Consider the following 27471-nt stretch of genomic DNA (forward strand, 5'->3'; position numbering starts at 1 on the left):
CTTTATCATGTAGCCTGTTCCATGAATGTTACAGAGAGGCAAAGCCAAAATTAAAAATATGTATCTGATTTATGAACATAACTCCTACGTTGAACGATTCCCGCGCTGTCAACTGTCAATGTCATTTAGTTTAGAGTAACAAGCCAAGACATAACACTTTCACTGCCAGTAGCCCGCTAGGATTCTCTATTCTTAGGTACTTATCGCTACAAAGCGGAAAAAACATATGGTATCCGCTATGCTTTCAGCTCACGCTGGCAGTGAATACGCCAATAGATGGAACAACTTGGCCCCCAATTCAGCAAAGCCAATATTGCCATAACTTTGACAGGGATTATAGGTACACGAATCCCTGGCTGTCTCAGGACAACGTGGGTACTGGGCGGGATGGGTTATCATTTCGAAGTTTGTGCAGCTAATATAATTGAAATGAACTTCACTTACAGGTAAGTTCGTTTAATTTCCAATTATTATTACGCTGCACAAACTTCTTCAATGATAATTTTAACTTGTAGATGTTTAGAGATAAGTATTCAAAGTTTGTTTTGGCTTTGTATTACAACAATGAAATCATTGATTAACAATGATTTATTATTTCATTTTAAATTAGGTACCTTTTTAGTTATCATTAACTATTTTCAAAATATAGGTATGTATATTTAGTTTACAACATTATTTAGAGATCTAGTGATATCATTTCATCAAACTGTCTATCGTATAGTATAGATAGTTGAAACAAAAATAATTTGATCCTTATTTATTAATAGGTAAGTATTTTCATTTATACCACCAAATACCACATACAACTTAATTATTATAGGAAAGAAATCAAAGGATAGCATGAGATGCATCTGTTGGCGAATACAACAACTATAAGCAACTCTTGGCAGTGTGTTATTGTTGGTTACACCTTTAAGTAACACTTATTTTCTCATTTATCATAGTAAGGATTTACCAAAATTATTGGATGGAACCATGATTATGAAATTGAGAAAAATCATTACAAGAATCACTCCACCTTGATGTTTTTCTTCCACCAACTCCTAAACGATTTACGGTTGACACAACACATAACAGGTTAAATAGGTGATGAAAATAAAAATATATGAATACAAATCTTTAAGAGTTGACTTATGTAATCCCTCTACAAATCGTTTGGGAAGTGATTTTTTCATGATTCTGAGGGCAATAAATAATCACTAACAAGTTAACTACCATCACGAATATTATTGTTCGTTATTTATATATACAGGTAATCAATGTTTTACACCTCATTCAATTTGAAATTAGTGTTTTCCCTGAAAAAATTAATGCTATGGATAGCAAGGGTTGCTGAAATTTATCAATCAGAATAACAGTAAAGTTTGATATTTTTTCAAGGACAGGGTTTGCACGTTGTATAGGTACAATCACAACAGCTAATAAAAGTGATAAAGTAATTTTTTACTTTTTCTTAATCCTGTAATGAATGATTTTCATTAGTTGGTGACATTGTTAATAAATAATTTAAGACCGATTAAGGGTACTAGGTCACACTTTAAGGTTGAGTTTGGTGCAATCGAAAAAACGTTCTTCACAAAGTGTTCAATTCTATCATTTGAGGAGAGCCTATTCCCCAATAAAAGCACAAGAGCAGATTTACAATTATTTACACATCTATACCCTCATTACATAATGCTATTAAAAACGGCAAGCACTTCTGAAACAGATGCCATAAAATAATTAATGTAATTATTTTTACATAACATACACCAGTATTTCAAGTGTGTACTGTGTGTGTGTGTGTGCTTGACGGTGTTGGGCGCAAGGGATTACACCGTACTGTACTCCTTTCTCCTCTTCCTCTTCTCCTTCAGTGATGGCTGATGGCACTTCCTGGATAACACTGGGGTAACCAGGATAATGGATAATGGGGTAACCGCTGTTGAAACTTGAAACCAGTTAATAAAATATGTTTTTATAAATGAGAGTTGGGGCGCAAATCTTATACAATTATATGTACATATGCGTGTAAATATTTTGTAAACTGAGTAGTTACAATGACCGTGCCTTGATGCCTTCTACTTTTCCTAAATTTTAATACCTTAGATTTCGTTTCAGTTGGAAGGAAAACATAGATAAAATATTTTTTGCAAAAGCATCTACTTATGTAGAAAAAACATCTGGGTTACTTCACCAGGATATTTATATAATAACCAATAACTCGTGAGGTATATGGATTTCCAAAATGTTGTAAGAATTTCAAATTTAATTTGCGTTAAATCTGAAATCTTACATTATTTTCTCTCAATCAGCTTATGACACTTAAAGCACATATAGCATTTAAGTAGAATATTGTAATTTCTCTTTTCACACCACTGCTAATGTTCCTAGACATAAAAAATACTGTATTTCATTTCACCGGTTTATAAATAATTGCGATAGCTGTGTTGTCTTCTCTCAGATGTATCTCAGTGTGGTAAACCGGAAAAGAGGGTCTTTAAACATAAACAAGACCACCATAACCTGAACAAAATTAATGTACCTAATTCATTCTATTAGGCTTATTTAATAATTTCCACACGGGTGTAAGTATTACCGTAAGTAATTAAATATCTGGAAAAAATATATATTTATAACCCTTTATTTTAATTAGCCACCAAATTATGTCACACTAGGTGATATATTGGCATTGTATTTCTTTAAAATATACGAAATTCAGTATAGGTACTTTTATCTATTCAGCTCTTTAAATACACACATAACCATATTCATTAGCCAAACTTAAATATCTATAACTTGTAGTTATAGGTACCTATAACTTGTAGTTATAGGTACAACAACCCATTTATATGAGCAAAGTTCATTAAAACTAATTACAATGTGACCAATATATAAAGGACTTTATCTGTTGTTTAAGTTTGTATTTATCCTTATCGGCTAAAGAAATAATTATAGTATTACCCAGCTTTCTGAGGTAAGTACTAAGGAGCTAATTTCATTTGATTATAGCTCCATATAGGTAATGGTATCAAGACTAATTAAGTGTATCTTGTATATGTATGCACCTACATGGTATAAATAACATTTATAATAATAAGCTTCAACAATAGATATATAATCTAAACAATTGCTCATTATGTGACCTCTAGATCTTAGACACTTCATGAAAGGTCTGACACATATCGACACCTAGTCTAATAGTCTAATAAAAGGACTTATGTCATTACTTCATTAGTTTCATAACAGTTCCAATTCCCTGTTGACTTAAACTGCTTAGTTGCAATAAATTTACTTCTTCTATAGGTATCTGTATTTATTTCTCTTAGGATTTGGTAGAGAAAATATTGAAGTCAATATTAAACTGTATAAAGTGTACATTATTTTATAAGGACATCATAGGCATATACACACAGTATATATCACAGTCACATAGTTTTCTAGTATTTGACTATCAATTTTACAGAATTGATCATATTTCGGAATACCTCTAGGTATTAGCACAGACAAAATTTAATTTTTTATGACAGAATCCTTGTAAATATGATGTCACTGCAATTAAAGAAGTGTATTTAAATAAACCACAGCTTTTGAGAATTTGTTCTAAATGAACACAGGCTGTTGTAATGTCACTTGAGTGCGACCACATTGTGACTGCAGAGAGGAAAGTGTTGCTCCGCTTCCTTATCGCTGCTTTTGACCAGGGTTTTTTGTATGTTGTAATGTTAAATGAACACTTTATTATATGAAACAAATAGTAACAGCAAAACATACATTGGAAAATATGATTGATAATCGAGCCCTTGAAGTTGAAGTACCGGGCCGTAAGCTATTAGTTTTTCTGTTAGATTTTCTTATAATATCACTTGTCGACAGCATGTTTTAAAGAAATCTCTAATGCCATTTATTGTGCTTTAATAGTATTTAAAGGACCGCTGCCTTAGCGAAGATTCTCAGCGATGACAGTCACACAAATGAAAGTCAGTCACTTAAAAGCGACAGCCGGTTGCAGCACAAAATTGATTGAGAGCTAAATCATCACAGTTAGCAAACAAATACTTAGCCTTATTCATTACTGACAAGCATCTCACCAGCCGCAGTTCAAGTCGCTGCCAATAAAATTTTACAGCGCAGATTATTTTTGCATAATCTTGTTTGGGTCATACTGGTTTTGTAATGTTCTTAATTATACATCTGAAAAAACAAACAACGAGGTTGTCTTATTAGGATTTTTCCATATCCAGATTTCTGGTGCCTCCGTCTCACGATGTCAAGATTTACTCGCTTAATTCCTTGCTTGCTGAAATAAGAATAAATATTTTAATTCACCTACTTGAAGATGAGTACATATCAAGAGACGGCCTAATTTGGCATACCACATTGATTAACTCATGGGGCCACAAAACCCAGTTCTAGCAAGACTTGTGGCCTTAAGTCCACTGCCATTGGCAGGTAGGATATGAGCCATATCTCAGTGCTGTTAGTAAGGAATAAGTGACAACACCACAATGTCCCAAATATACTGGCATTGAACACACCTAGTATTAGTATGTGAAAGATTGCCAAGTTCAAATATCATCAGAGATACCTAGGTTAGTACTCCAAAAAGCTTAGTATAGCCATTTTACAAACAGATGCACCTAGAATAGTGCTCCAGATTGCAGTGCATAGCTCAGTCACCATGTGCAGTTAGCAGACAGACACACCTATAATAGTGGCCCAGAATGCACAGTGCACAGCACAACCACCGTGTGCAGTTAGCAGACAGAGGCACCTAGAATAGTGCTCCAGAATGCACAGTGCACAGCGCAACCACCGTGTGCGGTTAGCAGACAGATGCACCTAGAATAGTGCTCCAGAATGCACAGTGCACAGCACAACCACCGTGTGCAGTTAGCAGACAGACGCACCTAGAATAGTGCTCCAGAATGCAGTGCACAGCTCAGTCACCATGTGCAGTTAGCGGACAGATATACACCTAGCTAGAATAGTGTTCCAAAAAATCCAGAATGCACAAGTAGCACAAACGTCGAAAATCATGAACAAATAAGCACTTGATACTGGGTCCACTGTATTTCCTACTTTGCGTTTATTTCCCTTTCGGAATTTTAGATACGTATTAAACATTCGGTCGCTGGCGAGCGAGGAGGGCACAGATTGCTTTTTATACGCCACGCGAAAATCGCTTTTTTCTCTACGCCGCTGGCGGAGATGGAGATGATGATGCAGACCTAAAATAAAAAGTAGGTACCTACGTCCATGCCCTGCTAGATTCTTATTTTGATATGCAACATGTCCGGGTGGATAGTCATGCTATCCACGAAACGACGCCGCCTTTGACCTTGGTCGCGAAAGTAGCATTTTCTTCTTCAGTCTTCTTGTATTTTCTTCCAATTTTGTAATTGGTCGGACTGTCGTACACTAATATTTTATTTTTTCACATATTTATTATATATTTACTATTATTTCATTAAGCCCTAATGGTCTAGGCTAACATGAATAAACACAATGACATTGACAGTTGACAGCGCGGGAATCGTTCAACGTAGGAGTTATGTTCATAAATCAGATACATATTTTTAATTTTGGCTTTGCCTCTCTGTAACATTCATGGAACAGGCTACATGATAAAGCACGTACTACAAGTTAAAATTATCATTGAAGAAGTTTGTGCAGCGTAATAATAATATATAAAAATATTATATTATTATATAAATATATTATATATTAAATATATTATATTATATATTATATAAAATATTCTCTCATCTACTCAAAGGTTAACTGGAAGAGATCCCTCAAAGGGATAAGTTCGCCTTTGTACTTCTTACTAATTGTATGTTATTTTTAATATGTCTTTTTGTACAATAAAGAGTTTACTACTACTACTACTAATATTTAAACTTAAATCAACGTAAGTAATCACGTTTGTGGAGGTACTTAGTGACTTTTGCTTGTCACCTGACGACAAGCTGTCGGTAGAATCAATACCTACTGACAATCATATTTTACAATCTGAACAAGTCTAAACGTGCATGAACTTTAGGGGGCAGCACAGGAGCAGTCAGATTTTTGGCGCGAGGCGTAAAAAGTGGGTTCTCACCATAAGTTCTATTTCCCCGTCGTTGTATGAAGTCCCGCCCTGAGTCCTGTCTGTCAAAATACACATTCCTGCAATCCAAACATAACACTGTTTAACATAAGTCGGTCAATGTGTGGAAGACCGGTATAAACATTTTGGTTGGTAAGACCGTCATACGGCAAGAACCATCGTATTTGTATACATAATTAATTACATATGTCGCTTAGACACAGTCAGAAAGGAAGAGCTTCGCTCCTTCTGCCATGCCGACCTTCTCTACCATAGAGAAATATAATAAGTAAAGAAAGAGTGGTAACTCCATACATCAACTAAGAAATAACTCGCGTTTTGTTAAGAAAACTGATGAATGGAGTTACCACTCTTTCTTTACTTATATTTCTCTATGGTTTGAACACAAGAGTTAGAAACAACGAAAGAGTTTCTAATTAATTGTCATCTTGGCTAGCCCCATGTTCATTTGGCTATGCCCCCTGTACATATGGCTAGCCTCCTCACCTGTGCTAGCGTTGAATGCTTGAATACACAGCCGGGACGTGACCGGGTAGTAACACGACGCCACTGGCTTTTTGACGACTTGACCTGAAGAATAAAATTAAATAATATTTCATTAACCTAAAGTAAAACTTCAGAGAATTTATTTAAACGAACAATATGAGAATTCCCTTTTCCCAATGTTTCTCTTATCCATATTCTTACCAGCAGACTCATTCCAGCAGCTCCTCTTCATCATCTGTCTCATGTTGGAGTCGGTGTAGAACTCCCCGCGGCTGCTGATGTTGCTCGTGAAGATGGACACCACTTCTTTCCCCAGGTCTGTGCTGTAAACATTTATTCTTGGTTAGTTGAGTTGGTTTGGAGGGCGTACTCTGGAGTACCAAGTGGCGGAAGACCGTCTGGACGCCCTAGGTACCGCTGGATAGACGAAGTGCAGAAAGACCTTAACGAACTTGGCGCCGTCGACTGGACAGAAACGGCTTTGGACAGATTAGTATGGCGGTCTTTGGTGTCGGAGGCCAAGATCCACTTCGGGTCTTTTCGCCACAGCAGGAAGTAAGTAAGTAATTCAAGTTTAAGATAAGCATGAGGAATCATCAAATTTAACTTGCAATGTGTCATGCAGACAAAATTGAAACAGAAGCGCTGGTTGGTCACGAGGGTCCCACCGTGTTCAAACCTAGTACCTGATGGGCACTGGTCCTATGACTCAGTCGAGCTCGAAGTCCTCCCCTCGATACAGCCGTAGGGTCTGCGAGGGGCTGGAGAGCACTGGTGGGTCACAAGGGTCCCAGTGGTCCCATCGTGTTCAAGCCTAATAGTACCTGATGGGCACTGGTCCTATAACCCAGTCCAGCTCGAGGTACTCCTCGCCTCGATACAGCCGTAGGGTCTGTGAGGCCCAGCTGAAGAAGCGCTGGTGGACCACGAGGGTCCCACCGTGTTCAAGCCTAGTACCTGATGGGCACTGGTCCTATGACCCAGTCTAGCTCGAGGTACTCCTCCCCTCGATACAGCCTTAGGGTCTGTGAGGCCCAGCTGGAGAAGCGCTGGTGGATCTCCTTCACTAGGGCTCCGCGAATCGTGTTGTATGTTGCTTTTTCTGCTATCTGAAAAACAAGATTATAAACTGAAATATAAGTCTTATGAAAAAGTGACCAAGGCCTCCTTATGCTTATGGCTGGGATCGAACCAGCGTCTTCTGCATTCGTGGCAGACGACATTTTAACCACTAAGGTCATTCGGATCACCTATAAGGTACCATAGCATAGCCTTCACAAGTTTGCATATGCTTGTGTTTTCGTACACGACATTTACCTATATTTATTTCAGTCTGATAACTATTATTTCTAGTTGAAATAACACAAGTCCAAATACTAAATACCTAGAATAGTTTGATTATTTCGCTAGTTACAAAATTTTATAAAACTTGGTTTAGAGTTGTATGTTGATCACTTACAGGTGTTGGTCGCTGGTCAGGTCTGAAGCTGTAGGCTCCTGACTGCAGACTGGCCCTGGTCTGCCCGTAGTAGTGGAAGTTCTGGGAGACTTGCACCTTCGCACTCTTCACTTACAGGTGTTGGTCGCTGGTCAGGCCTAAAGCTGTAGACTCCTGGGGACGGCCGGAGTTTTAGACCTGCACCTTCGCGCACTTACAGGTGTTGGTCGCTGGTCAGGCCTGAAGCTGTAGGCCCCTGACTGCAGACTGCCCCTGGTCTGCCCGTAGTAGTGGAAGTTCTGGGAGACCTGAACCTTCGCGCCGCTCACGTGCTGAATGGACTCCAGTAAGCCGGTCTGCTTGTTAATCTGTACCTTCAGATACTGTGGACATACATTTAAAAAAATCAACTAAGGTCCATAAAATCGACGGCGAAGCGTCAAGGCTAGCGAAGGCCGAAGCCGAGAGAAAAAATGACCATTCCCCCCTTATCTCCGAAACTACTGGGTCTAAAATTTTGAAAAAAATACACAAAATAGTTCTTTACCCATAGATGACAGCAAAACCTATTAGAAATGTGCAGTCAAGCGTGAGTCGGACTTAATGTACGGAACCCTTGGAACGCGAGTCCGACTCGCACTTGGCCGGTTTTTTTTGTTATAGTGGCAACAAAACTACATCATCTCAAAAAAATCAACTGTCTAGCTATGTACAACCTGGTGACAGACAGTCAGACGGACATTGGAGTCTTAGTAATAGGTCCCGTTTTTACCTTTTGGGTACGGAACCCTAATTAGTTTAAAAATTAAAAATGACCTATACAAATGACCTGTACAAAAAGCGCGCGTCTTGTGACGTCACAAAACACACGGGCACATTAGAGGTCGTATCATAACAAAATCAAACCATATCATATGGTTAAAACAGAACCGGGCTCCAAAACTTTACGAAAACGGCTTGTAGGTACTCACCTCATTGGAGATCTGCGTGAACAATTCTGGATCAGGACCTAACTTCTTATTCTTCATGTACTCTAAATCTCCCTGAAATGAAAATAATAGATTTTGGATGTAGGTTTATTCATCTTATTCGCGTTGTCCCGGCATTTTGCCACGGCTCATGGGAGCCTGGGGTCCGCTTGGCAACTAATCCCAGTAATTGGCGCGGGCACTAGTTTTTACGAAAGCGACTGCCATCTGACCTTCCAACCCAGAGGGTAAACTAGGCCCGTATTGGGATTAGTCCGGTTTCCTCACGATGTTTTCCTTCACCGAAAAGCGACTGGTAAATATCAAATGATATTTCGTACATAAGTTCCGAAAAACTCATTGACCTGGTACGAGCCGGGGTTCGAACTCGCGAGCTCCGGATTGCAAGTCGCACGCTTTTACCGCTAGGCCACCAGCGCTTCTTGGATGTAGGTATATAATTATATTAGTTACTTATTAAAAAAAAAAAATATTTCAAGCTACAAAAGGCTTCATCAGTTGTAAAAAATCGTCTTAATGTTAAATCACAAGGCTCTGCCCGCTCGTTTATTTTTTTTAGGTAGGTAGATGTTGTTGATATACAGGGTGGCGCATTCAGATCGGTCAGTATGGGAAAATCTGAAACTATAAGACATACGACGATCTCTTCTTAGGAACCATGTCATCGATTTTAGTAACAAGAAAAACTGCATTCATACATTTAATTTTTTTTATATAAAATGTATTGAAAAAAATGGTGGCCATTTCGAAAACATACTAAAATAAATTAAAGGATATGAAAACAATGCATTTTATTCATTTCAGACATCATGTTTCATAGTAACATTTACTGCTTAAGACCTACACAAGTACACAATCGATATCTAAATAGAAATAATTTTAGATTTTTTTTTTCAAAACGTCCGGGTTCGATTCCCGAGCTGAGTACACATTTTTTTAAATGTATGAATGCAGTTTTTCTTGTTACTAAAATCGATGACATGGTTCCTAAGAAGAGATCGTCGTATGTCTTATAGTTTCAGATTTTCCCATACTGACCGATCTGAATGCGCCACCCTGTTTACATCAAATTGTGTCAAAATATTAATATCCAGAGACGAAAATGGGGACTACATTTGTATGGAAAGGCGGTTAACGATAGAGGTAGACAACAAGCGGTCTTATCGCTGATGAAGAGCGATGTATTCCACACAACCTGAAAGGATCTCATTGGTTTTGTAATTTAATTTTGAGGAAGAGTGGTAGGTAACACTGTAGAAGAAAGCCTTTCGTTCCGCAGGGTGTCCCTTATTTACGGAATTGAAGGCGTTCTTAACGTCCATCTTTCACAGTAGGTACCTCACACATGTCACCCTGAACACCCCTGATCAAAAGTTCGTACGATGTCCTTATTGCGATTCTGTTTAGTAGGTAGGTACCTAAACTGCCTAAGTTGCCTAACAATAAAGATTTTTTATAAGGGTTCCTAGAAGTTTACGGAACCCTAAAATCTAAAATTGTACCGGGTATCGGGGTAGCTATTGTGTATTAAAATAATACTATTAATATCTGGGTGACCGAGCTTCGCTCGGAAAACATAAAAAAACTCGAAAATGCGCGTTTTCCCAGAGATAAGACCTAGCTAGATCGATTTTTCGCCCCCAAAAACCCCCATATAGCAAATTTCATCGAAATCGTTAGAGCCGTTTCCGAGATCCCCGAAATATATATATATATATAAATAAATAAATAAATAAATAAATAAATAAATAAACAAGAATTGCTCGTTTAAAGGTATTAGATAGATAGATACTTTGTCAACGATATATATACCTAGAACTGAAATTTAAGGAAAATAAAATAACACTTGTTACGTGATTTTTTTTATAGACCTCAATATTTAGTAAGATTTTTGTCTAGTATCCGTGTTTAATATTTTTTATTATATTTTCCTTCGATTAAACCTATAACAATTCAATACGTACCTATAAAAACTAGGTACCGCTTTGTATTAGTAATTTTGGGTCAAATTTACCAAACGAGCATTTTTTATCTAATTTCCATGGAATTTTCAAATATTGATTTAATATAATAATTTGGCACATACTCGTATTTAAGCGGTCAACTAATTAATCGAATTTGGGTAAGTAGTTTAAAAAAATAGAAATGGCTACTAAAATTAACAGTTTGGCAACAAAAAGGAGCCTTAAAATATATCAATATGAGTTGTATTTTAATGCCGTTACAGCTTTTGATTATTTTTAGGCAGGTACCAAGTATTTATTTGGCAACTGAATTAATATATTGGAGACCATTTATGAAGCACATTTTAAAAAGAAAACGGCTATCTATTGATTAAAAAATTAAGTTCTTTTAAAATATTTTGTTTGGTCATTACACGGTCAACCTAACACGCTCCTCCTCGCTTCGCTCGTCGTCGAACCTATCTGTTGACTCTAGCAGAACACACTGGTAACTATTGAAATTAGTAATTAAAAATTTAAAGATCTAATGGTAGGTATAATGGCCATTAGGCGTTTCATGGTAAGAAATTTCGACTATAAGTATACTGACCATTGCGTATTGGTAAATTAATTTGTGGTGTTTTGTGTAAAAAGTGACCAATATTCATTAAATTTAACTGCTTTCGTGTTAAAATACTACCTAGCTGAAAAGATATGCTCAGTTATGATTAGTTGATTACATAGGTGTGAACAACTAGATGACAACTACATTTTATGATCGCTTTACAATATTAGTTGCCAATTAATTTATTATTTTAGATGCCAACCTATCACTTTAAGTTCCCTATATTTTTTTTTAGGTGGCTAGATTTTGGTGCCAGTTTTTTAATAATATGATGCTTATATTTGAGGCTAAAATATTCTTTTTGGCGCTAAAATATTAATGCACAGCCAAATTATATTATTATATGCCCAATAAAAATTCCTGTTTAATATTTTAGTTGCCCGGTTAATAATAAGCCTAATAATTTGAATGTGATAATTAGTAGAATAATAAAATAGCGCCAATATTACTTTCAGGGTGTAGGTACCACATATTCATGAAATTTTGAAAGATAAAGATATTCTAATACTCAGACTCATTAAAAAACCAAAACAATATATGTTATTCATAAATATTAGTAACATACCACTTTTAAACAAACCTACATAAAGGCGAAATCAGATAGAACAAAAAGGTGACAGTTCCGAACAACTGACAGGCAGTCATCGTCCGGCGGACTGGTAATCTTTAGCTGCAAGTAAATAAGGTGTTTGCGAAAATCATCTAACAAATCCCTTTGTAGATTTGTTTAAAAGTGGTCTGTTACTAATATTTATGAATACCATACTTATTATTTTGTTTTTTTTTTAATGAATCTGAGTATTAGAATCGTAGGTAAGCTTTATCGATAGAATTTGTTAGCATTCATGGATTCGCAGCGAACTAAAAAAAAGTGATATAAGTTTACTATGTGTTCATTAAAATTCGTATAATATATGGCCCAGTTGTAATTATTCCACGATATAGGATCTAAATAACGCTGAAAGACATATAACATCACATCCATATCAATAGCGTTTAATTAATAAAATATATGATGATCTCAAATTCCCGTGCCTAGAAAATCGAGGCACGGAAATTGGGTTTCGTAATAAATAAAATCATTTAAAATCTAAATTGCATATTACAGAAATTCTATTTTATCATCAATATTATGATATAGAAACGTGCTATGTCAAACTAGTGTTCGTTAACGGAAATATATCTAAAACATATACATTATTGTGGCCATAGAAATTAGATAAAAAATTGTCGCCCTAGCCGTTTTTATAGTTCTGTGATATAAAAATAAATAAATGGTATGTAAGTATTATATATAATGGTCTGATGCAACCTTCCGATTTTCATCTGGGACACATAAAAAAATCGCGATCAGAAAATTACCCTTATCATTTAGAGACATGTATATTATTCAATCGTAATGAATTGTATTACGCACTTGCTTGCCCTTATTGTTTGTTAACACATTCACGTTCACAGTTGTACAAACTTTAGCCATCATGTTTTTAACGTTGTAAGGTAACTACGTAATAACATTGTAAGGTTGTAATTAGAATTAGAAATGTTACCGTCATGTTACAATTTAGACATAATTAAAAAATCTGTCATATCCTTAAGATAGGGAAATAAATATTTTCTCTTTTTATTATTTTGTTCTATAGATACAAAACCCTTCGTGCGCGAAATCGACTCGCACTTGGCCGGTTTATTTATTCCGGTTTCGTCTTTAAGGAGTTATAATTATAGTTACAAATTCTAGAGAAAAAAATGATTTGTTACAGTAGGCATAACATAGTGTTGTAGGATGCAATGCAACTTAGCAGGGTATATATATTCCCTGTTGGTTGTTTGTCGAGTCGAGTCGAGTGTGGAGTAGAGATCGCACATCTGCGAAATCGACTCCACACTCGCGTTCGCGGCTTCGCGCCGCGATTCGCGCACGAGTGTGGAGGGGGCTTCTAGCTATCACGGTTCATGAGTTACAGCTTGGTGACAGACAGACGGACGGACAACGGAGTCTTAGTAATAGGGTCTTTGATACGGAGCCCTAAAAAGTATCCTATCTTTTTAGGGCACTTATTTTCAAAAAGGTACTATAGGAATTAGGAACCCTTATGGTGCAACTCTGTCCATCTGTTTGTCTGACACATCGCTAAATATCTCGAGAACTACTTAAGCTGTCGATACGAAATTTGGAATCGGTACAACGCCAAAACCAAAACACATCGAAAGTATTACTAGGGTTCCGTACCTCAAAACGAAAAACCGGAACCCTTCTAGGATCACTCGTGAGTCTGTCTGTCTGTACGTCTGTCACAGCCCATGTTCTCCAAAAGTACTGGACCAATTAAGTTGAAATTTGGTACACATATGTAAATTCGTGACCCAAAGCCGGACATCTAACGTAAACAAATAAATTCCTCGCGTTTCACATATAAAAAATATATTGTTAAAAATTGGGTAATCTACGAACGCGAGTCCGACTCGCTTTTGGCCGGTTTTTTTTATTTAATTTTGATTAAATATGAAAAATGCCCCATATGAAGTGGGGGCAAAATTTCAAAATCTAGTTACTAGGTCAAATCGGGCATCGTTTGAAAGAGCTAAAATTGTAAAATTTTTGCCGAGGAAAATATGAAAATAATACCATGGCCGGTTTTACTCAGATATGTAACTGACATTAAATTTAGGTAATAGGTACATACATACATTTATGATAATTAAAAAAAATAATCCCAAAAGCGACCCAACATTTTTGGTCGTCACATATGTTCCTTGAGAATTCTAAGCGACATTTCGAGTGCGGGAGGCAATAAGAAATGTGCGTCTAGTCGGAGAGAGCGGGGTACAAAGATGGCCGCCACCCTTCATATTTAAAAAAAACTATTCTCTTCCGGTGGCTACTAGGGCAAGTTTGGTATCATTTTCGTATAAACCGAAGACGTAGAATTCATTGCATTAGGATATTATTAAAAGTGTATATTTATAGAATTTACAAGAATTGCGCTTTAGTATAGTATTTTTTGTATTACATTTTTTGTCACTATACAAAAGTTATTAACTCTCAAAGCAAAAATCTCCAACCAACATTTTCACCTTTTTACGTTTTTTTTGTAAAATTACTATGAAAGTGAATAAAACTAATATCAGTAATGAATTCTACGTCTTCGGTTTATTACGGTCGAAAATGATACCAAACTTGCCCTAGTAGCCACCAGGAAGAGAATAGATTTTTTTTTAATATGAAGGGTGGCGGCCATCTTTGGACCCCGCTCTCTCCGACTAGACCCACATTTCTTATTGCCTCCCGGACTTGAAATGCTTAGAATTACTCAAGCAACATATGTGATGAAGCTCATAGCTTAAAAAAAACCGGCCAAGTGCGAGTCGGACTCGCGCACGGAGGTTTCCGCACCATCAACAAAAAATAGAGCAAAACAAGCAAAAAAACGGTCACCCATCCAAGTACTGACCCCGCCCGACGTTGCTTAACTTCGGTCAAAAATCACGTTTGTTGTATGGGAGCCCCACTTAAATCTTTATTTTATTCTGTTTTTAGTATTTGTTGTTATAGCGGCAACAGAAATACATCATCTGTGAAAATTTCAACTATCTAGCTATCACGGTTCGTGAGATACAGCCTGGTGACAGACGGACGGACGGACGGACGGACGGACGGACGGACGGACGGACGGACAGCGGAGTCTTAGTAATAGGGTCCCGTTTTTACCCTTTGGGTACGGAACCCTAAAAATTGGGTTATGTATGGGAGCGATCCATAACGGCTTCGATTCGACTATTAGACATTTCTCACAAAACATGAATTCAGATTTGTCGGTACCAAATACGCACGTGCATTGTTCGCTGTGACATTTGGTATATATATATATAGAGCACCCAATTTGCGAATCGATACCAATCGCAAAATGTCGCTTCTAAATTTATTACCAACAGCCACAAAGCTGGTATCAGGCCACGCAGGGCATCTAAGTCCTGACGTTGTGCCTAAATTACTAGACACAGTTGAAGGCGCCGCCAACGCTTCTCTCAGTGTGTTGGGTGACAATCTTATTGGTAAGTCATTCGGCGTTTTCAAAAATAATTTACTAATAAATTTACTTTTTTAGGGTCTCATTTTCTACTACATATTTTCAACTTTCCATTGTGTTATTTTCTTAGAAAAGAAGCGTTAGTTGAATAGGTCAAAAATAACGAAAGCGGCGAAACTAGGCTTTTTTTATTGGGTCAGTTTTTCGTAAATAACTCTTAAACGGTGGCTCATAGCAAAATAAAATCATATACGTAAATAATGTACATAAAATTGCCTACAAGAAAGATTCCGTACACTTTTTTGCTAGGATTTATATTCAAAAAGATATCAACACTTTTTCGTATATAACTTGTAAACAGTGGTCAATAGCAAAAAATGTTCTGAAACGTAAATGATCTACACAAAATTTCCTACAAAAAAGATACAGTACACTTTTCGCAAGGATCAATATTTAAAAAGTTATTAAATAAGAAAAGTTATTTATAATCAATTCTAAGGTTCATTTGTTTTTAATTTTTCGTAAATAACTCGTAAACGGTAGCTTAGCTCATAGCAGAAAATGTCCTAAAACATAAATAATATACAAAAAATATATCGAATACTTTTCACTCGGCTCAATATTCAAAAAGATACTAAAGCGAAAAAGTTAATTATAATCAATTTTAAAGTTTCTTTTTAGTTTTTCGTAAATAACTCGTAAACGGTAGCCCATATCAAAAAATTTTCTAAAACAAAAATAATCTGCATAAAATGTTCTATAAAAAACATACTGAATAATTTTCTCTGGGATAATATTTAAAATATATTAAAGGGGGAATGTTAATTACAATCACTTCTCAGGTCCCTTAATTTTTAATTTTCATAAATAACTCGTAAACGGTTGCCCATTGCAAAAAAAAAAAACCTTATACTTAAATAATCACAATAAAATTCTCTACAAAAAATATTCTTTATACTTTTTCGCTAGGATCAATATTTAATGAGATATTAAAGGGGAAAATTAAATATAATAAATTTGCAGGTTTTTTTTAGTTGTTCGTAAATAACTCGTAAACGGTGGCCCATAGCAAAAGTTGTTCATATAAATAAATAATTAAAATAAAATTGCCTACATATACAAGAAAGATTTAGTACACTTCTTCGCTAGGATCAATATTTAAAAAGATATTAAAGAGAGAAATTTAATTATAATTCTACACATAATAGTAACTTTATTTTTAAGATTGGGACGTATAATTCTTATAAATGAAATTTCTAATTATCTTCTAAAACTAAAAACAATTTAATTTGTTCTAATATGTATTAAAACACTGACAGAAATTTATTGAACAACAACAACTTTGAATAACAAAATGCATGATTACTTCAAAAATCTAGCCCTAAACTTGCCTGGGGCATTGTACCCAGGACACTTGCCGCGTTCCCCCTCTGCACAGTGAGGCTGAGTTTTTGTGCAAAAAATGCGCCAAAACTAAAAACTCATCATCATCATCATTGCTGACGGTGATTTCGATGGGGGCTCCGTTAGTGCATGAGCCAGAGCATACAGCACAGACACTGGAACACGAAATTCCTGCTTTCCGGCAACCGCATCGCACCCCACAGCCGGTCGTGCATAGGCAAAATATTGTCAAAATCAATGTTGCTGAGTAGATATTTGGCATTTGCGACAGTAATGCAGTCGACAGTAACGTCGCACTGCAATACTGATCCAATCGCCTGAATTACTGCCTGAAAAATTACCTGTTTGACGTTTCCTGAACTAGTGCAGTCGACTGTAACATTATTACAGCGCAAGTGTAAAAATCAATATTGCAGGAATGCAGTTGGCAGTAATGTCCCGGTGGAATACTATAGCAGCTGTAGCGGACGTCTCACCATTAGGCTACCAACGCTTACTCGTATAGCAACAAAATTGTATTCCTTTTTCAGGTAGCGTGGAAAACCTGATCGACGGCTTCCCAGGCTCCTTGACTTCCATCTTGACCCCCGAGTCACTGCTGGGAATACTGCTACCGTTAGTGCAGCTTCTACTGGTCGTCGTCAGCGACTTCGTGGTCCAGTGGCCGAAGCAGAGCGCTGTATCAGGTATATCATTTTTGCCGCCGAATGTACTGATCTATCAACAGTCATCCATAAACAATGACTCACGCTAGACCGGGCCAGGCCTTGCAGTGCAGTTTAATTGAGTCGCACGCGGCACAATTCCCGTGGGGTCATCTTTGCGGTTAAGTAAGACTTTTATAGTTATTCTAGTAGTTGTAACCGACTGGGTTTTTCAGATGGCGACCATTTCGACGTGATCGTGGTGGGAGCCGGCACCTCAGGTGCGGCCCTGGCGAGCCGACTGACCGAGGTTCACAACTGGAAAGTGCTCCTCATAGAAGCTGGCGGGGATCCCCCCATCTTCAGCGCGGTAAGGTTTTTGTACCATCACGCTCCGCGATTGTTACGCCATTTGGGTCCTAGATAAATTATTTGTTCAATACTTACGCTATAAAATTTCCAATTTAGCAAAAACCCTAAATGGAAACCAATCTCGTATGATGACTGTACATAAGTATCTGTTTCCTTTGACTTTCGTAGATTTTGTAACATTTTAGCTGTTCAATCTGTTTCTGTGAAAGCACGGTGTTTGCTTGACCGCTCTGAACATTTGGCCTTACGGGTACAGAGGCCCCAACGTTCAGTGTCAGACCTGCGGCCCTCAGTTCAGTCATTTTACTATTGGGTTGAGTACGATCTTCACTGTGGTATATCACTACAGATACCAGGAATATGGCAAGTGTTCACCCACTCCCCCTGGGACTGGGACTATTATTCAACGAACGATGGCTACTCTTCCCAAGCTCTCAACGGTGGGAGAGTGGCGCATACGAGAGGGAAAATGCTTGGCGGATGCTCATCACTGGATCACCTTATATATGAAAGGTATATATAATCTTCTCTAATAACACATAATCATCATACATCGGGGTTTTTGGTGTGGGAATGTTTTACACTAGCCAAATAACAGGTAAAAACGATATTAATTTAACATTTGGACCTTACTACCTACGTTTAATTCATAGTTTGGTAATTATTTTACAATAAACAAAGTTATAAATACACGAAATCATTCCCGCACCGAAAACCCCGATGTATGATAATCATCACTAATCTTTACTTAATAATACAGGAACGGAACACGATCGGAATGTATGAATCTTGCACTATGCACAATCTGCTCATAAATGATAGGTATCTATAAAATTTGCGAAGGTGCAAACTAGCTGCTACCAAAGAGAATATAGTGTTAAATTCTCTTTGCTGTTACAGAGGATCAAAAGAAGACTACGAGGAGTGGGTCGAAGCTTCCGGATCTGAAGATTGGTCCTGGGACTCTGTCTTGAAATACTTCAAGAAAGCCGAAAACATGACAGACCCGTACCTTGCAGACGGCCCCACTGCCTTCTACCATGGTAAGAAAGGACCACTCTCCGTCAAAAATCACACTGTCAATAGTAATTTCTTGGAGAAAAATGACATTTTGCTCAGAGCATTTGAAGAAATCGGCTTAAAAACACTTAGAGATCCTCTTACATCGGACATCCGAGGCAACGCACCATATTGGTACAAAATTAAAAAGGAACCATCAAGACGTTCCAGCACTGCCGAAGCGTACTTGTTGCCAATTAAGGATAAACACAATTTTTACCTGCTTAAAAGCACTTTGGTGACTAAAGTACTTATTGATAACAAAGAAGCTAAAGGAGTCGAGGTTTTGACCGAGAATGGGGAGAAAATTAATCTTTTCGCTGACGTCGAAGTCGTCTTATCTGCCGGAGGTTTTGGGTCGCCGAAACTGCTGCTGCTTTCTGGCGTCGGTCCCCGAAAAGACTTGGAAGAACTGGGCATAGATGTTGTAGAAGACTTGTCTGTAGGACAGAAAATGTCGGACCCTATGATTGTTCCTATGTGCATAAGTGGAAAGCCGGATATCGGGAGTGCCATGGACACGGTCCGATCTCTGACTGCGCTCAGTTCATTCCCTGCTCCTATCATCGGGGGCTCATTCGCCGTGGGTCAAAAGGCACCAAATTTGCAGCATGCTACTATAATGCTCGGGGCTGCTTCACCGATCTTTCTCTACTTACTTTTCGTCAACTTCAATTGGAACATCCAGCTTACTATGAAGTATTTACTAGAGAAGCCTTCGAGTGAAAAGATCTTGGTTCTCGTTTTCTTTTCCAAGCCTAAATCCACAGGTTCTGTGACCCTAGCCAGCACGGACCCTACAGTCCCACCAATTATAAAAACAGGATACTTTAACGACCCTGATGATTTAGTGACTTATGCGAGCGGCGTGCAGAAACTTAAGAAATTGGAGAATTCGTCATACGTTACCAAACATGGAGGTACATTTATCAGGCCGCCTCTTCCAGAGTGCGATGCATTGGAGTTTGAAAGCGAAGAATACTGGCAGTGCTACGTGAGGAACTTAGCTACGACCGCGTTCCATCCATGTGGTACTTGCGCTATGGGCAGAGTGATTTAAGGGTGAAAGGCGTGTCGAGACTCCGTGTGGTGGATGACAGCATATATCCTTCTGGCCCTACGGCCAAACCGGGCGCGGTCGCGATCATGATAGCGGAAAAAGCAGCCGATCTTATAAAAGAAGCGCATGGAATGTTAGGATAATTTGAAGTTTTAAATAATTTTTAATTTATTTCTTTAAATTTTTGAGAATATTTTGCAAGTTGCACATTGCTATCCTCGCTTTAAATGCACATCACGATGTTTTTCATATGATTACGAACGTAGCTTAATGACAATATTTGGTATCGTCTTGGGTCGTCCCATTCGTTTTTCGTCAAGTTCTTAAATTAGTCCTATTCTACTTTCGTCACCCATTCTACATTCGTCACAATCGTCAGTGGCTTTCAATGTAGAATGAGTGACGAAAGCAGAATAGGACAATTATTAAGAACTTGACGAAAAACGAATGGGACGACCCAATATTTAACGCATATTTAGGAAAACTAGGTACGCATTCCCTTTACCGTAAAATGTGACTACCTACCTACTTTGCTTCGCTAGTCTTTATTTTTGTTAACTTTGAATTATTTTGTTCTGTTTTGTTACCACTGACTTAGTAATTGTTGTTTGTTGAAGTCAACTTTTGTTATTCAATAAATTCATAACCTAATTTTCACGTTTGTTTATTTTTCTATATTATTCTGTTTTAATAATAGATAGGTACCTATAAAATCAGTCGGAAAGGACGAGTTTTCACTCCTTCTGCTCTACCGACCTTCTGTAAGTGTAAGCCTGTAAAGCCTGAGTGGACGCTCGAAGCGGAGCATTCGGCGGGGCGTGCAGCGTGGCGTCGGGCTCACGCGTGATGTGAGCAGCGTGCACTAAGGCCACTCCTATAAGCTTGCATTTATTTAACATGCACGCCGCACGCCCCGCCCCGCTGCACGCCTAACTCGAGCGTCCACTCAGGCCTTATGCTTTGATCACACGTACCGAGTAAACGTACCGAAGTATGAAATTGTTACTCGGCCGAGTAACAATTTGATACTTCGTTTCACTGTCTCGCCCGTTTACTCGGTCGGTGTGATCAAAGCATAAGAGTTGAAGGCCACAAACGAACTTGTAGACGGTCTTCACCGCACATTTACCTATTTATTTATCGTATGGCATATGTAAATGTCACTGGATTACATATAAAAAGAAAACTTATAGCATAGATAAATATAGTAAGACACTGGTAAGACAAGAGTGCTCACTCCATACATCAGTTCAGACTATTAATTTCAGTGTCTACATCTAGCATCGAGTAGCGGAACTATCAGTACTGCTACTTGACAATAGATGTAGCACCGACCGGAAAGTCTTATGCTGTTGAGATAAGACTTTCCGGTCGGTGCTACATCTATTGTCAAGTAGCAGTACTGATAGTTCCGCTACTCGATGCTAGATGCTAATAGTCTTTTTGGTACTAAAACTGATGTATCTTATAGCTAGTAATGAAATAAGACAAGTTTTGAGGGAAATACAAAAAGAATATATTATAAAAACTTAAATGAAGATTAACATGAAACGTTGCTAACCGCGTATGTATGGCAAGAGAGTTTCCTAAAAGTCAAGATTAACTTCCATGCGCTGCGTCGTGTTGCTACTGGTACAGCGGCAGGCGCTTATGTTTGTGGCCTATTTCCAACACCCTCCTCTGGGCACAAACCCATTGCCATTGAGAATGTCTGATGCTTCGGCCGGTGCAGCCCCTTTGTGAGAACATCGGCCAACATATCTTGAGTGCTTTTGTAGCGAACGGAGATTTGTTTGTTGGTTATACGCTCCCTCACAAAATGGTAGCGTATGTCGATGTGCTTGCTTCTGGCGTGGTAGATGTCATCACCTGAAATGCTAATAGCACTTTGATTATCGCAAAACATGACAATTGGTATACCTGACATGGTGGGCCAAAAATCTTCTTCCAATTGTTTGAGCCAGATGGCTTCTTGCGTTGCAGTAGCTAGTGACATATACTCCGCCTCAGTGCTCGAGAGAGCTATTGTAGGCTGCCTTTTAGAACACCAACTAATGGCGGCACCCTGAAATGTGAAGACATATCCAGAACAGGATCTCCTATCTTCGGTATCGGACGCCCAGTCTGCGTCACAGTAGCCTACTATATTGGCATTATTTTTCTTGAAGGTGAGTTTTAAATCTTGTGTACCTCGTAGATATCTTAAAACTCTTTTTGCTGCCATCCAGTGCTGTGCTGTAGGTTTATTGTTGAATCGGCTTAATTGATTTACAATATAGGCTATATCAGGTCTGGTGCCTTGAGATAAGTATAAGAGACACCCTATCAACTCTTGGTATGGGATATCTTTTAAGACATCATCATCATTTTCAGCCTTTTTCAGTTGCAGATTAGCTTCACACGGCGTGTGCACTGGTTTGCAGTCACTCATATTGAAACGAGTAAGTACCTTTTCTATATACATAGTCTGATCCAGAGAAATTTCATTCAATGATTTTTCATGAGTAATTCTAAAACCAATACAACATTTAGCTTCACCCAAATCCTTCATATGAAACTTTGTACTCAGTTTATTTTTTATCATATTGACAGATTCTTCGTTATTGAAAAAACATAGTAAATCATCCACATAAACTGTCAGAAATAATATATCTTTTTCATTGACTATACGATAATATATGCAGGGATCTACTCTGGATCGTGACATTCCTATTTCTAATAAAGCTGCATTAAGCTTTTTGTTCCATTGTCTGCTGGCCTGTTTCAGACCATAAATGGATTTTTTAAGTAAGCATACTTTGTCGCCTTCTTCAAAGTAGGGTGGCTGAGACATGTAAATATTTTCATCAATATCACCTTGCAAAAATGCGGTCACTGCATCCATTTGATGAATTTTTAAATTATACTTTACAGCCAAGCCAATTACATATCTTATAGAAGTGTAGCGTACCACTGGTGCATAAATTTCGTGATAATCTATGCCCTTTTTCTGTTGATAGCCTTTTACGACAAGTCGTGCCTTCAGTCTTGATACATTGCCCTTCTCATCTGTTTTAGTTTTATAAACCCACTTGCAGGGAATTACTTTTTTATTTTTAGGCAAATCAACTAATGTCCAAGTATTATTATCAAGCAGTGATTTATGCTCTTCTTTCATAGCATGTATCCATTGTTCTGCCTTATTACTCTGTAGAGCTTCAGAAAGACTTTGTGGATCCTTATCTAAAATGCTCATTGCAGATTCACCGTTCATGCACATAAACAATGCATCAACATTCGGAGGATTAGCTTCATATATTTCTTCTCGACGACGTGGCCGAAGATCCCTATCTATTTGTGGAATTTCAATACTCTCTTCAGGAATATAGGACTCATCATTAGGATCTGAATAAACTGATACTGGTGACGATGACGATTCAACGTTTACAAATGTACTATTCAGTTCATCGGTTCCAACGCTGTTATTATCATCACTATCATCATCATCCTCTTCACTCTCTTCAGGTAAAGGTAAGTACACTGTTTTAGACTTTGGTAAGTTTAATTCTTCCTTTTTGTGAGACTTTATTTTTTTATTTATTTCCTGTGTAGCATTATTTCTTTGATTACTAATCCTTTTTTCTTTTTCAGGTGCAGATGTATCATCATGTACATTTCCTTCATGTCTACTATTCTTCCTTTCATTACTAATTACTTTTTCTTTTTCAGGAGCAGATTTATTATTAACTATATTTCTTTTTACAGTGGCCTCGAGAAATACGACATCTCTACTTGTTATAGTTTGCTTATTTTTAGGATCTATGAAACGGTAGCCCTTTACGGAGTCACTATAACCGACAAAAATCAACTCACGGGATTTTGGATCCAGCTTTTGGCGGCGTTCTTTAGGTATGTGTACCATCGCTTTGCACCCAAAGATCTTCATGTAGCTTAAATCTGGTTTCTTGCCTGTCCAAACCTCTTCTGGAGTGATGTAAGAAAGGGCTCTCGTCGGCGAACGATTTATAATGTGCGCTGCCGTTACCACTGCTTCGCCCCAGAAGTTGTTCTGTAATTGAGCATTTAGTACCATACATTTAGATCTTTCAATAAGAGTTCTATTCATTCTCTCGCTTAATCCATTTTGTTCCGGTGTATATGGATTTGTAGTTTGGTGCAATATGCCAAATTTCTTGAGATAATTGTCAAAATTTTTATTTACGTATTCTTTGCCATTATCTGTCCTTAGGGTTTTAATTTTTTTATTGAGTTCATTTTCAACTCTTGCTTTATATTCAACAAACTTATCAAAAACTTCAGCTTTACTCTTCATGGTAAAAACACATACTTTACGTGAAAAATCGTCTATGAAAGTGACAAAATACCGGGCACCTCCAAGTGATGCAGTTTGCATCGGTCCACATACATCGGAGTGGATGACTTCTAGCAACTCGGTTGCTCGGGAGCCTTCACCTGGAAATGGCTGTCTAGTCTGCTTTCCTTCAATACAACTTATGCATGTTATATTTTCTTTACACGGAGACAATTTTACACCGGTAGTACAATTTGGAACTTTTTCCATGTCTTTGAAGTTTAAGTGACCCATTCTTTGATGCCAAACAAAATTGTCATCATCAGCAACTGCGGCGGGCATAGCATGAACTTTTTCTTTAATTGTATTAAGCTTATACATATCATTAACTTCAATGGCATCTGCTACTCTCAAACCAGTTTGTTTATTGATTATTTGGCAGCCAGTTTCATCAAATTCTATTTTACAGCCACTTTTTATCGTCTTACTGACAGATATTAGATTAGTGCCAATATCAGGTACATAAAGGACATTTCTTACCTGTATTTCACTTATGCTTCCATGCATGTCAGGTACTTTGATTGTTACATCACCGCAACTCTGTACTTTGAGTATGTTATTATCAGCGATTCTGATGTTTGTTACAGATGATGCCCTTTCGTCCTGGAGCCATTCTCTGTGTAACGTCATGTGCCTCGACGCACCCGAATCCACATACCAGTTCAGCGAGTCATTGTGTGTGGTGGCACTGGTGGCTGAAAAAGTTGCAATAAAAGCATTATCTTTACTATCTAATTTATTTTTCTTATGCCAACAGTTTTTGCTTAAATGCCCGTGTTTGTTACAAAAAAAACATCTGGGTCCTTTTGATTTACTTTGCCCTTGCCCTTTGTTGTCAGTCTTTTTATTCTCTTGCCTTCTGGAGTTTGAGTAAAATGCAGTTGTATCCACAGTTTTTACCTCCTGTAACAATTTTGTTTTAATGGAATCGGCACTGATTTTTACTCCGGAACTCTCAATAGCCATAATCATGGGTTTATATACGTCTGGCAATCCCGCTAGCATTAACGTTCCCAGCCATTCATCGTCTACTTTAAATTTAATGTTTCTTAAACGATGTGCGGATGACATTATTTTATTTATGTAATCTTCTATACTTGCGCTTGTTTCTAGCGTAGTATTTATTAAATCTTTTAGCAAGCCTACTTTTCGAGTCAAGCCTGAGTCCTCAAACGCTGACGTTAAGTTGTCCCACACCTGCTTGGATGTTTCTGCCTCTCTAACGTGCACATATATTATGGGGTCGATAAGCAAAATAAGTTTTGACTTAGCTTTAACATCCTTTTTAGCGTCGACTGACGTGCCGGTTTCTGGTTCAATACATTGCCATAAATCTTCCAACTGCAAATATGCTTTTACGGCAAAACTCCAAGTGGCATAATTTTCTCTTCCAGTTAATTTTTCAATGCTCAATAATCCATTATTAGACGTCATTATAATGTATTACACTTGATATTATGCTGAAAAAGAATCCTACTTGGTGACCGTTTTAGGTTAGAATGACTTTAAATTTTAATTGAACTATTTCACTTTAAAAACACTTTGACTTTCAATTGTTTTTTTATGTAGGCATGGGGCGGCCCATAACCTAATGAAATAAGACAAGTTTTGAGGGAAATACAAAAAGAATATATTATAAAACTTAAATGAAGATTAACATGAAACGTTGCTAACCGCGTATATATGGCAAGAGAGTTTCCTAAAAGTCAAGATTAACTTCCATGCGCTGCGTCGTGTTGCTACTGGTACAGCGGCAGGCGCTTATGTTTGTGGCCTATTTCCAACAGCTAGAATTTGCTTCTTCTGATAGGATCTTAAAGGGCACCTCCCCCCCGCCCCCTCACCTCTCGAGTACAAGATTTCTAACTAAATGTATGTACCGAATTTAGCATAAGCCGGCACTACGAAAACTATGTATAGTGAGTAGCTACCCGGACAATGCGGTGTAAAAAACAGTGGAGAAGATTTTTGGCGAGTATCAAGTATGCCATCACCTTTTCACCCACGGAGGAGTTTCGGATTTGTTAGGAGGAATAGATAAAAAATTACAACATTATACAGAGGATGACTTGTGTATAATCTTAATAGGGCACAAAGATTTTTTACAAACAAATAATTATGAAAACATTGTAACCCTAATTAGGGAAAAACTTAGTTGTATAGTAAGCACTAACGTTGTTATTTGTGCGCCGACTTACAAGTTGAAGTCCAATAGCATTCTCTTTAACAGTAGAATAGAATTATTTAACAAAATTCTATATTCGGATATTCTCCAGCACAAATACGCATACCTAATGGACTCTAACTGTAATTTGGAATATACTTTTAAAATGTTTTGGAAACGATCAGGTCTGATAAACGATGTTGGCTTATCGCGGATTTTTGATGACTTGAAATGTTGCCTCGAGTACGAACATTGTATGGAATGCAGTAGTACTACTGTGAACTCGTTAATAGATAACTTTGAAATAAATGGTACATCACAGGAGGCAGTAAGTGATACCGTGGTTGATTTTTTAGGCATAGCTCAAGCACTAGTTGTGCAACCGCTGGGAAACTAAGAGGTAAAGTCAGCAACCTCAACGTGTTCCATCAGAACGTCTGCGGAATATCCAATAAAAAAGATGAGCTAGAGATTTATCTTAGTACTGTAGCCAACGAACTGCATTATATTTGTATTAGTGAACACTTTTTAAATAAGGATTCAGTACCTGTTTTTAATATGTCATTGTATAATATGGCTGCTCACAATGTTAGAACAAACAAAAAAAGAGGTGGCAGCCTCATCTTAGTGCGTTCGAGCAGAAAATCAGAAGAATTGCCCTTCTGTAAGTCACTATATGAGACAGGAAGTTTTGAAGTGTGTGGTGTTAAAGACTGTGACACTAATGTTCTTATAATTAGCTGTTATAGGAGTCCTAGCGATAACAATTTAGCCAATTTCCTTGAAAGATTAGAACGGTTACTTGATTTCTCTATTG

General features: G+C 37.6%; 1 protein-coding gene across 1 annotated transcript in view; it reads right to left on the bottom strand.

Moving 5' to 3' along the window:
* LOC134660394 (lysosomal alpha-mannosidase-like) overlaps window positions 1-27471 on the bottom strand; it is a 51970-nt gene that overhangs the window by 855 nt on the left and 23644 nt on the right. Inside the window, exons 16-21 of the mRNA XM_063516129.1 lie at window positions 8987-9058; window positions 8234-8398; window positions 7535-7686; window positions 6779-6900; window positions 6578-6661; window positions 6083-6150 (exon numbers count right to left, since the gene is read on the bottom strand). Coding sequence (XP_063372199.1) covers window positions 6083-6150; window positions 6578-6661; window positions 6779-6900; window positions 7535-7686; window positions 8234-8398; window positions 8987-9058 — 663 coding nt within the window. The remainder of the gene's footprint in view (window positions 1-6082; window positions 6151-6577; window positions 6662-6778; window positions 6901-7534; window positions 7687-8233; window positions 8399-8986; window positions 9059-27471) is intronic.

Source organism: Cydia amplana, chromosome 27 (genome assembly GCF_948474715.1).
Source record: "Cydia amplana chromosome 27, ilCydAmpl1.1, whole genome shotgun sequence".
Classification (NCBI taxonomy): Eukaryota; Metazoa; Arthropoda; class Insecta; order Lepidoptera; family Tortricidae; genus Cydia; species Cydia amplana.